This window comes from Oryctolagus cuniculus, chromosome 4 (assembly GCF_964237555.1).
Source record: "Oryctolagus cuniculus chromosome 4, mOryCun1.1, whole genome shotgun sequence".
In the NCBI taxonomy this organism is placed as follows: domain Eukaryota; kingdom Metazoa; phylum Chordata; class Mammalia; order Lagomorpha; family Leporidae; genus Oryctolagus; species Oryctolagus cuniculus.
Window position 1 is genome coordinate 175,044,386 of NC_091435.1, and position 12,591 is coordinate 175,056,976.

Here is a 12,591-nt window from a genome sequence, read left to right on the forward strand (position 1 = left end):
CGATGCAACCTATAGAAGGGGAGAAAATATTTTCAAAGTATGTAACTAACAAAGGGTTAATATCCAGAATATATAAGGAGCTCACACACACCCCACAAATAATCTGATTAAAAGCTGGTCACTAGACCTAAATGGATGGTTCTCAAAGGAAGACAGGTATGTGCCCAAAAAAGAAAAAAAAAAACAAAACTCAGCATCACCAGTAACCATGGAAACGCAGATCAGAATAACAAGGTGGCATCACCTCACCTCAGCTAGAATGGCTGTTACCCAAAAGAGAAAAGAGGGCGCATGCTGGTGAGGACTGGGGAGAGGTGAAGCCCAAACACTGGTGCTGGGAATGCGAAGCAGTGCAGCCATCGCGGCAGACAGGGTGGGAGGTTCCTCGGGAAACCAGACGCCAGCTCCCTTCGGGTACCTGTGCAAAGGCACTGAAATCGGGAAACCAGACGCCAGCTCCCTTCGGGTACCTGTGCAAAGGCACTGAAATCGGGAAACCAGACGCCAGCTCCCTTCGGGTACCTGTGCAAAGGCACTGAAATCGGCATGTCCAAGACCCTCTCATGTTGTTGCAGCACTGCTGGCAACAGCAGAAACAGAAGCAACGTAAGTGTCATCAGCCCAAGAGTGGAGGAAGGAGATGCAGGCCACAAACACAGGGATGCTCTTCACCCATGAAGGGTGCGATCTCATTTGAAACAGCTCAGAAGGGACTGGAGGTCATTTGTTGGGTGAAGTAAGGCGGGCGCAGAAAAGCAAACGCTGCGTGTTCTCACTCCTGCGGAACCTGACACCACGGTCCCGTGAAGCTGAGGGAACAGTGGTCTCCAGAGCCTGGGGACGGGGAGGGGGCATGGGGGTCTCTGGGTACTCAGTACAGCTAAGCAGGACAGACACGGACAATCGATAAGTGCAACTTTATGTGTCAATTAGAAGTAACTTTACGGCCGCGGCGGCCATTGGAGGGTGAACCAACGGCAAAGGAAGACCTTTCTCTCTCTCTCTCACACTGTCCACTCTGCCTGTCAAAAAAGAAAAAAGAAGAAGGAGGAGGAGGAGGAGGAGGAGGAGGAGGAGAGGAGGAGGAGGAGGAGGAGAGGAGGAGGAGGAGGAGGAGGAGGAGGAGGAGGAGGAGAGGAGAAGAAGGAGAAGGAGAAGGAGGAGGAGGAGGAGGAGGAGGAGGAGGAGAGAAGTAATTTTAAAAACGAAAGAGGAGGGAAAGGCCGGCGCTGCAGCTCACTAGGCTAATCCTCCGCCTTGCGGCGCCGGCACACCGGGTTCTAGTCCCGGTCGGGGCGCCGGATTCTGTCCCGGTTGCCCCTCTTCCAGGCCAGCTCTCTGCTGTGGCCCGGGAGTGCAGTGGAGGATAGCCCAAGTCCTTGGGCCCTGCACCCCATGGGAGACCAGGATAAGTACCTGGCTCCTGCCATCAGATCAGCGCGGTGCACCGGCTGCAGCACGCCGGCTGCAGCGGCCATTGGAGGGTGAACCAACGGCAAAGGAAGACCTTTCTCTCTGTCTCTCTCTCTCTCTCACTGTCCACTCTGCCTGTCAAAAAAAATAATAATAAATAAATTTTTAAAAAAGAGGAGGGAAAGAGAGATTTGAGTGCATTTTGTGTGTCAGCGACATGAATTCTGGGGGACCAGGGGCTGAATGCTGCAGTGTGACAGTTCCCTCGGCAACCATGCTGGAATCTGTCACTGTGACAGCGTGGACAGCCCACCTGTCAGAGGTGACTGTCGTGACGATCTGCCCTCCTGAAGAAGGTGTCATTGTCACAGGGATGGGTTCAGTGCACAGGTTTCCAGAATGCCTCCTCCAAACGGGTGCCTACAAGGCAAAGACTACAGAGCAGGGGTGTGATGCCGGCAGTGCTGAGGGGGCCTGTGGCACCACGGCACCTGCTGGCACCACTCACGCCTCTCCTGGGCTTTGGTCTTTGCCAGCATCAGTGAGCTCAGATGTGGGGGTGTTCACCTCAGAGCTCCGTGGGGAACTGGGGAGGTGGAGGGGTTGTGCACAGAGCTGGGAGCAGAGTCCTGACTCTGAGAGATGCGGCTCTCATCTGCCTACCCCAAAGGTCGTGTTGGTGAGGGAGGGTCCAGGGTCCGCCTCAAACAGGACTCCCCCAGGACACCCTCGGCTATTCAAGGCCTGCACGGGAGCAGGAGCAGAGCAGCTTCGGTTCCGGGATTAAGGTAAAGTGAGCTAAAGCTTCGTCCAAGACAGCCGTCGGGCCTTACCACTCTGAGGGGACGCAGGTAGGGCAGGTTGTGCCTCACGTAAATCACGTCCACCAGGCTCAGGAGAGCGACGACGCAGTCGAAGATGTTCCAGCGCTGACGGAAGTAGTAGTAGGGATCAAGAGCCATGATTTTGAGGCACATTTCTGCTATGAAAATGGCAGTGAAAACCTAGTGGGACAAACGAGAGTGAGAAAGGAAGCTACTCCTCCCGGGAGACACGCCTGTAGGAACGGAGGGAGGAAATGACACAGGCTACAGAGAAGTAAGACAGCATGCTCGCGGTCACGTGTGGGAGCCTGTGCGAGGCTCCCCTCTCCGCTGGCGATCCCACCCCCTGCCACCAGCATTATTTCCCATCCTGTGGAAATGAGGCTAAGTAGGTTTCTTGGCAGACAGCAGGGTGATAGGAAGCGCCAGGCCCCTCCCCCGCCCCTGAACTCTCTTTAAAATATCCACCAGAGCTCCAAAGTGCGGCAGGGGGCGGGTGCACACAGCTCTGGACACTGGGATCAGATCTCCCACAGACAGGATCCACAGGAGCTCGCCCACCCACGCAATTCCAACACCGGTCACAGAAAGTGTAAACACTGCTTCCAAGTTAGAAGGGACCGAAGTGGATCATCAGAAACACTGCCTGGTGTGGAGAAGGTCGTCCAGGGACTCCTTGTGGGGGGGCTGGTTATGGCTGAAAGGAGGACTTGGCGAATCAGAACCCAAAGGCTCACTCAGGATTCAGGGCTCCTCACTGCACGGAAGGGAGGGACAGGGGTCGCAGCAAGCACTAAATCGGGTGTTTCTCAGGGAAAAAACGAATTGTTTCGTCACTGGGCTTGATAATTAGATACATACAGGCTTAAAATGTGTAGAATATTGAATAAGCAGTAGAAAAATTTAAAACCAAACCTATCTTTCATCTCTGCGGAAGATAAAGTCACAGCCAACAAGACATTCTCCATCTCACACACACACTCAGAAATACAGAAACATAAGCATACACAAATAATAAGGTAACACCAAAGGGGATGAACCTTTAAAGTATCAGCTACAAGACCCTCCACTACATTTCTGGGGGAAAATCAATAAATGATTAAATATCCTTATTAAAGGTAACAGATTATCTGTTTTTATTTATTTGAAAGACCAAAAGACAGAGAGAGAGAGAGAGAGAGAGGCATATCTAGATCTTCCATCGGAGAGTTTAGGCCTCAGGTGTCCAAAATTAGTGAGGCTGGACCAGGCTGAAGCCAAAGCCTGGAACGCCACCCAGGCCCCACGTGGGAGGCAAAGACCCAAGTGTCTGAACCATCGTCAGCTGCTTGCCAGGGTGTGCACTAGCAGGAAGCTGCAGTCAGAAGTGGAGGAGCTGGGGTTCAAACCAGGCTCTCTGACATGCGCAGTGGGCAACCCCGGCAGCGTCTTAGCTGCTGTGTGAACATCCCCAGATTCTGTGGTTATAAATAATTCGACTTATTTTATACGAAAAGCATGCCTAAAATTAAATGACGCAAGTCAAAAGTAAAGGAATATTAACTAGGATAAATCCAGGATGGACAAATTTTTTTAAAAATCGGGGGAGAGGGCAAAGGAAACTCAAGCGTGTCTGCGTCCTCCCCTCTATCACTGCTCGCCCCTGCTCGCACAGTGCCTGAACGCGTGCGTGCTGCCTGTCTGGACCCTGGTGGACTCCTCTCAGCCCCCTTGCCCTCTCCTCCTCCTGTCCTCAGGCTTCGCACAGTGCCTGAACGCGTGCGTGCTGCCTGTCTGGACCCTGCTGGACTCCTCTCAGCCCCCTTGCCCTCTCCTCCTCCTGTCCTCAGGCTTCGCACAGTGCCTGAACGCGTGCGTGCTGCCTGTCTGGACCCTGCTGGACTCCTCTCAGCCCCCTTGCCCTCTCCTCCTCCTGTCCTCAGGCTTCATGGGTCTGACTGCACAGCGTCCCTGCACACCTTGGGACCACTGGTTTTGCCAAGCCAGTTCTATACTGGGGGCTCGAGCATTGCCTCACTTGGCAACCTCTCAAGCTTGCTGGGTCTGTTTCTCAGTCCAACACCTCAGAACCTTCTAGACTGGCCTCATTCTGGTCTATCCATCAGAGATCTGGACGTGGTCCCTGGAGCTCTAGGCTGCAAGGCCTCCCCTCAGCATGACCGCTGTGAGGACGGATGAGCTGGTTGCCACCCTCACAGCCCTCACACTGCACATCTAGGAAGTGGGGCACATGCAATGGAAGCTGTGGGTCAGCTCTAGACATTTCCTGCCGAGTTTCAGGAGCTGAGGTACAGAAGCTGCCTACAGCAATGATATCCAGGTGACGCTTGTTCTTGGGGAGAGAAAAGGACGTCACACGGTCAGCCGGCTTCCCACAGCAAAACGCAGCTTCTCTTCGCTCCTGCTGTTGGACGAGCAGAGGAAGGGCTGGGGAGAGCCCCTTTGCAATGGGAAAGGCTCCTGTGGGTGCTGCCAGGAGCTCCTCAGTGCTCCATCCCTCCAGGAGGGGCTGAGGGACGGGCTCTGCTGACTGTTGAGGCGCAACCATGCCCGCGGACACTGCATCTGCCCCGACTGACACACAGCCACCAGCCCATTCTGGGACACTTCAGCAGGGGACAGCTGGACGTACTGGCTTGGAGCCCAGAAGTCCTGGCCTGCTAGGAGGTCAGGACCATGTGTTCAGCATGGTTCAGCACGCAGCATGGAAGCTATTCCGACCCCCACAGCCCCACAAGGCATTTATGCCCAAAGCACTGTGGGAAAAGGAACTGGAAGCAGCCTGTGTGTAAGGACGGCCTCGTCCCCATTTCATGCGACAGCTGCACTGTATCTCTTGCTCTCGGGAGGGCTGTGGAACCGGGCACGGCGGCCACTTGTCTCTCATTCTACATCATCCTCAACTTGGCGCGCAGGAGCAGCTTTCTTTTCAACATAAAAATTACAAATTATATGCAGAAGGTACAAGAAAGAAAAAATCCAAAAGACAAACAACATGCAGAAATCTATGCATCCACACATACACACACACCACCAGGAAATATTCTGCAAAGAGAAAAAGAGGTGGAGGGGGTTTCGACTCTACTGGAAGGATCATGGGAAATGAGTTTCTTCTTTGTCTTTCCCTTATTTATATTTTTTCTCTTAAAGGTTAGAAAAATAAAATTTAAGAAGGAAAAGCCGGACATGCCATTCACAATTCATTAACCTGCAATCCAATCAAGGTAGAATGTTTAATGGGTGATTATTTGTTGTTTCTGATATTTTGGGAAAGAATTCCCCCTTGAGAAGAATGCCTTTCACAGGAACCATGAATTAAAGTGAACAGCACTTGAAAAGTCTTCTCTCCTTTCAGAGTTTTCCCAACTTAACTGGCACTTGGAGCTGTTGGGGGAAAAACACACCGCGGTAAGCTCAAGTCTGATCCCCCGCCGCCCCTACCTGAACGCTTCTCACGCCGGCTGCCAGGCCCTGACCCACCTTTGCAGGGGGTAAAACTACCAGAGGAAGCCGGTAGTTGGTGCCGGACAGCGTCACTGCTGTCGGGGCGGGTGGGGCGGTCACTACCTCGGGCCTCTGCATATGGCCAGCATTTCCCCGATTACACCAGGGCTGACCTCTTCAGATATCTACCTGCTTCTGGACGGCCCGTGGGAGGCTCAGGAGACACTGGGCACAGACAGGGCCATGGAAGTGACGGCAATGAACGGGGCGAAAGTGAAACCCCAACAGTCACCTCTCACCTCTACTCCACGCAAGGCGCCCAAGAACGAGGCCAGCTCAGGCCACTTACAGCATTTGACCCCCAAAGGAATGACAACCCCAAACTGGAAACAGAGTTTTTGAAAGCTTAGAATTACCAAATTCCCTGTACTCAAAATGGCCTTGAAGTCCTTGTCCATGTTATGATGCTCCAGGGCCAAGAAGACGGTGTTGACGATGATGCACAGGGTGACGGCCAGCTCAGTGAAGGGGTCCGTCACCACGGCGCGCAGGGCCTTCTTGATGCACACCCACAGCGGGCAGCAGTTCCACACCAGGTACTTGGAAGCCAGGTTTTTCCCGCAGGGGAGGCAAGGCTCCTGGGCTTTTTCCTGTTCTGCAAGAGCATGAGAGAACAGGGCTGGGCTGAGGAGCGGAGCTGGCTCTGGCCCAGTCCGGCTGCTGTTTGCCCGACAGCATTCCTTCCCCCGTTTTCCCCAGGGTCTCTTGTGCACAACGTCCAGCCAAGTCAGGCACTGCCTTGTGTAGCCACAGAGGTTTGTCCACCAATCACAGCGCAGCAGAGACTCTTCCCCATGCCACCGGCAAGCGGAATGGCCGAGCACATCAAACCTGTTGAGCGCCCAGGAGCTGGGCTGCCAGAGAGGCAGGAGAACAAGTCAGTACTGCCTGGCTGTGAATCCAGGGGAGACAGGTACACCCTGCTGAGTCCTCTCAGGACAGGGCCTGGTGATGGCCGCAACCGGCACAAGCGGTACAGGGGTTTGGGGGAACTTTTCTCTACCAAGGGCCACTTGGGTATTTGTGACATCATTCCTGGACCACACAAAATCATCAGCTTAAAAGATTAGCCTGCTACAGGTTCATTGAATTTTGGGTCCTGTGTGGGGTTGCCTGGCCCATTGATTTCACAGGCTCTTACAGCCCGCCAGCCAGTGTGCTCCAGCCCTGGCTTAGGGGGAGAGAGAATTGGGCAGAGGGATCTGGAAGAGAAGGCGCTTCATCAGCTAGTTGAGTTCAGGCCAAAGAGCAGCTGGACCTTTGACTTCACTGGCACCATGGCAGGCCAAATGGGGGACAGACTAGGTGCAAGAGTGACAAGGGCCCAGCTGACCCCACTCCTGCTGGGACTCGGTCCTTCCCCGGTTAGCTGGGTGCTGGGACTCAGTCCTGCCCCTGTTAGCTGGGTGCTGGGGCTTGGTCCTGCCCCCGTTAGCTGGGTGCTGGGGCTCGGTCCTGCCCCCGTTAGCTGGGTGCTGGAGCTCGGTCCTGCCCCCGTTAGCTGGGCGTTGGGACTCGGTCCTGCCCCCGTTAGCTGGGTGCTGGGGCTCGGTCCTGCCCCCGTTAGCTGGGTGCTGGGGCTCGGTCCTGCCCCCGTTAGCTGGGTGCTGGGGCTCTGTTCCTGCCATTAATCAGGCCCATCAGGCGGTTCCAACCCATCCACACAGGTCTACGGTCCACGCTGGATTCCTGAATCTAACTTCAGTAACAACTGCCATCACCTGTGAACTTCTTCAGTTGTCACTGTCACCCAGACCTCCCGTGACTGCCTGGCTGCGGGGGAGGCCGTCTGCTTCGGGTCTGAAGTTCCACCCCAAGTCTAGCCAGTTCCCACCACCAATCAAATGCTGGCAGGAAGTGGCCCACATGGGAGGCCCACTTTTTAAAGCCATCCTGTTTGCAGGCCGCAGTGAGGCAAACCCTCACACTGAAGGGCAATGCAATGAGCTGGTTCCGAGACACAAAAGGCTGCCCTGCAGGATACTTCTTGGGGACCGCGGAGAAGGGCGATGCAAGGCCGTCACTGAAGAGGGGCTGCCAGAGGGCGGGCGGTGGAACTCACCGTGCATGGTGATGGTGAGGATGCTGACAGCGCTCAGGGCCCTCTGCCTTTGGAGGGGGTCTCCGTGCTCATCGAAGTGGTCCACGGACAGGTTCTGGGACAGGCGCTTGGTCTGCTCCAGGAGATGTGGCTGTAGGAGAAGGTGTGGTGAACCAGACAAGGGCAGTGGTGGTCTCTCATTAAACTTGATGAACTACTTTGTATCAGAGCCACACACATGAAGGCACTCCGCATTTTATAAAGCTTGGCCAACTTCATCCTCACAGCATGCCAGACGCCCCATTTTATTATGTAGAGATTGCTAGATAAGGTCATTTTAATAAATCCATTTATTTATTTGAAAGGCAGAGTTATAGAGAGACAGAAAGGGAGAAGGAAAGAGACAGACAGAAAGCAAGTGAGAGAGAGAGAGAAAGAGAGAGAGAGACTATCTTCTATCCACTGACTGATTCTCCAAATGGCCACAACTGCCGGGGCTGGGTCAGGCCGAAACCAGGAGCTTGGAACTCCAGCTAGGTCTCCCCTGTGGGTGACAGGGATCCAAGCACTTGGGCTGTTTTCTGCTGCCTTCCCAGAGGCATTAGCAGGAAGCTGGGTCAGAAGTGGAGCAGCTGGGACTTGAACTGGGGGTGCTCATACAGGAGGCCGGTGTCACAGGCAGCAACTTAATCCACTGCTCCACAATGCCGCTCCAACGTTTTATTTTTAAATAATTGTATTTCTTTATTTTTAGAGAGAGACAGACAGGCCCCTTCACTGGGTCACTCTTCAAATGCCTGTAACAGCAGGGGCTGGGCCAGTCTGAAGCCAGCAGCTGTGGACTCAGTCCTAAGTCTCCCTCTTGGGTGTCAGGGACCCAACTGCTTGAGCCATCACCTGCTGCCTCCAGTGTGCACACTTGCAGGAAGTCTAATTGGAAACAACATTTGCAAGGGGCAGAAGTAGGGGACACATTTGAAAAAGTGGAGTGGGGCCAGAGGGTAAAGTGTCTTGAACAGCTGCCTGAGTAGATTTTAAAGAAGATAGTAACTAAAGAGGACAACCTAAATGTCAGAATGTGTATTCCAAGCCCTAGGCCCTCTCTCTCAGGCTGTGTCCAAGGGTTGTTGACTCACCTTAGCCACACCTGAAGCCCCTGGAGATGACAGCATGTAACCCCGCGTATCCACAATGGCCTGTTTCCCAAAGGCTCTGACCAGTCAGGGCCCCTGTGTGCTGATCTCTGTAGTCTTCCCACAGTTATTCCCTGTCCTAGTTACCAGGGAAAGGCACTCTATATCAGGTGTCTGGGACTTTTCCTATTGTGTCCTGAGATGAGGAAAACTTGAAATCGTCAAGTAAATATTTTCTGTCTTGCTTGTTCTATGGTCCAGCAGCCAAGAACTTTCCTAACATGAGCTCTGCTCTGTCACTGTATGAGAGAGCTGACCACCGCAGGACATGGAATTCCTCTGCTTCCCACCTGCTGTCAGTCAGAGGCACTAACCCGCTGCCTGCTCCATCCCACCTACAATCTGACATGCACACACACCTGTGGCCCACCTACAATCTGACATGCACACACACCCAACACCCACTACATCCTACCTACAATCTGACATGCACACACACCCAACACCCACTACATCCTACCTACAATCTGACATGCACACACACCTATGGCCCACTATGTCCCATCTAGAATTGGACATGCACACACACCTACTGCCTGCTATGTCCCACCTACAATCAGACATGTACACACACCTGCTGCCTGCTACTTTCACCTACAGTCTGACATGAGCACACCTGTGGCCCACTACTTACCACCCACAATCTGACATGAGCACACCTGTGGCCCACTACTTACCACCCACAATCTGACATGAGCACACCTGTGGCCCACTACTTACCACCCACAATCTGACATGAGCACACCTGTGGCCCACTACTTTCCACCTACAATCTGACATGCACACACCTGCCGCCTGCTACGTCCCACCTACAATCAGACATGTACACACACCTGCTGCCTGCTACTTTCACCTACAGTCTGACATGAGCACACCTGTGGCCCACTACTTACCACCTACAGTCTGACATGAGCACACCTGTGGCCCACTACTTACCACCTACAATCTGACATGCACACTCACCTGCTGCCTGCATAAGCTCCCTCTTTCTGGCTTAGGAAAGTAGCTCTTACCATCCTTGCTTCCTTGGGCTTCCAACATTTTCCTCTCTGGGCATTTCTCTCAGTGATTAAAATGTAGTCGAACACCTCCCTCTTCAGTGATAAGAACAACTTTTTCTGATGCCTGTTCCTCTGTGGCTCCATGTCTGCACACCACACCATCTACCCAGTGTCCCTGCTCATCTGTTCTGTAGGCACCTCAAAACTGCCATATACACAACCGAATTTGCCATCTTCTCACTCTTCTCCATCTTGGTCCTTAACCTCCACCACGTCAGCTACCCCAGTCACGAATCAGGCATCACCCACACCCTCCATGCAGCTGACAAATTTTTCCTCTGTACATCACTGTAATATGTTCACCCATCTTCATCCTTGTTATTCGAACTCTAGTTTAAACCGCTGCCAGCTCTCATTTGGTTCACTGAAACAACCTCTGCAGTTTGTTGCCTCCAGTCTTACTGTCTTCCAATGCTCTCTCTTCAATGCAGCCAGGGTTCTAAAAATGTAGATCTGGTCATATCACTCTCTCATTTAAAACATTTCAGTGCTGCTTACCCCTTGCCCCCAGTGAACTCCTTAGCTTGGTTCTCAAGGCCTTTACCATCTTCCCACCTACCCTCACTGAACCTAGACACACACACACACACACACACACACACACACACGTTTTCTAATGGGATCATGTTCTCCTGCTGGCCTGTTTCCAGGACTCTGCACATGCTGCTGTTCTACCAGTTACGCCTTGTGTTCATTTCTTCTGGCAGATTCATCCTTTCACTCTAGGTACTACTTCTTCCGACCCACAGCTCTACTCCAGTCCCTGGTTAAGTCTGAGCTGGCTGTAGAAGCAGGTATTGGCTGCCCCACCCTTATGTCTTTGGTCCTTACTTGAGGGTGAGGGTTTCCTCTGTTGACCCAAACTTCCTCTACTCAATTCATAGCATGCCAGAAGCATGGGGAAAGCATTGTCTCCAGCCTCCAGCAATGTTTATCCAATCATGGGCCACTGTTCCACTGTTGGCACACACCAATCACGGGCCACTGTTCCACCATTGGCACACACCAATCACGGGCCACTGTTCCACCGTTGGCACACACCAATCCCGGGCCACTGTTCCACCGTTGGCACACACCAATCCCGGGCCACTGTTCCACCGTTGGCACACACCAATCACGGGCCACTGTTCCACCGTTGGCACACACCAATCACGGGCCACTGTTCCACCATTGGCACATACCAATCACGGGCCACTGTTCCACTGTTGGCACACACCAATCATGGGCCACTGTTCCACCGTTGGCACACACCAATCACGGGCCACTGTTCCACCATTGGCACATACCAATCATGGGCCACTGTTCCACTGTTGATACACACCAATCCTGGGCCACTGTTCCACCATTGGCACACACCAATCATGGGCCACTGTTCCACCGTTGGCACACACCAATCACAGGCCACTGTTCCACCGTTGGCACACACCAATCATGGGCCACTGTTCCACTGTTGATACACACCAATCCTGGGCCACTGTTCCACCATTGGCACATACCAATCATGGGCCACTGTTCCACCGTTGGCACACACCAATCACGGGCCACTGTTCCACCGTTGGCACACACCAATCATGGGCCACTGTTCCACCATTGGCACACCTTACTTCGGGGGGATTAGACTCCAGCCCCTTCAGTGGCAGCTGGCTTATTACCTTCCTGCACTCTACGAGAGGGAGCCCACACCGACACTGCTCCTCCTCTGCTCTCCCACAGTGCTCATCACCTCAGTCACCACTGGATAGTGACTGCCTGTGTATGAGTGTGTCCTAGTCATGAGTTCTAACTCTGTGGAGTAGGAACTGTGCATTCCCAGAACATACGCCCATGCAAAGCAGGTAGTTGACATTTGTAAACACTTTAAATAGACATTGATAAGTAAGTGGACAATTGAAAAGACACAGGAATGCATGAGATGATGTGAAAATTGGTGACTGGGAGTGAATGCATGAGTGAGTGAGGGGATGAATGAGTGAACGCTTTCAATTAGATTGGCAGCTGTCCCTGTCCCCACAGACAGTGCCGTGGATCACTGATCCCTGGGACAAGACTCACCTTCTGGGAGGAGTCGTCATCAGAGTCTGATCCCGGAGCCTGGTCATTCTTTGGCTCTCTCATGAAGAAAGACTTCCTTTTCTTACTACCAAAAAGCTTTCTCTTCTTTGAGGAGAAAGATGAGGCTTCAAGGGAATTCAGTGAACTTCTGTCAATTCCCATGGCAACCAGATTCTTAGTGAACAAAAGTAATTAATGAAAAATTATACCTGTCCATAAAACACCGCATGCTGTCACTGACCCCGGCCCCCGTGAGCTCACCCTCCTCTCTTCTGCCAGCACCGAACCGCTTAGACTGCTCACCGCCTGCTGGAACACACCAGCTTCGTCATTATCTATCTGGGAGATGCGCCCTGTTTCACGCTGACTGCAGCCATCAGAGGTGGGCTGACTGTGCCATCTCTGAATCACCAACCTTCGCTCTTGGGTTGTCAGCACTTGTGTCACAGCACTCAATAAATGCATAAGCCAGATGATGCGGATGTATTACTACAGATGTAAGA

General features: G+C 53.0%; 1 protein-coding gene across 1 annotated transcript in view; it reads right to left on the reverse strand.

The window, feature by feature from the left end:
• SCN11A (sodium voltage-gated channel alpha subunit 11) overlaps positions 1-12,591 on the reverse strand; it is a 238,289-nt gene that overhangs the window by 49,715 nt on the left and 175,983 nt on the right. The window contains exons 14-17 of the mRNA XM_070073066.1: positions 12,089-12,262; positions 7,804-7,933; positions 6,098-6,336; positions 2,247-2,417 (exon numbers count right to left, since the gene is read on the reverse strand). Coding sequence (XP_069929167.1) covers positions 2,247-2,417; positions 6,098-6,336; positions 7,804-7,933; positions 12,089-12,262 — 714 coding nt within the window. The remainder of the gene's footprint in view (positions 1-2,246; positions 2,418-6,097; positions 6,337-7,803; positions 7,934-12,088; positions 12,263-12,591) is intronic.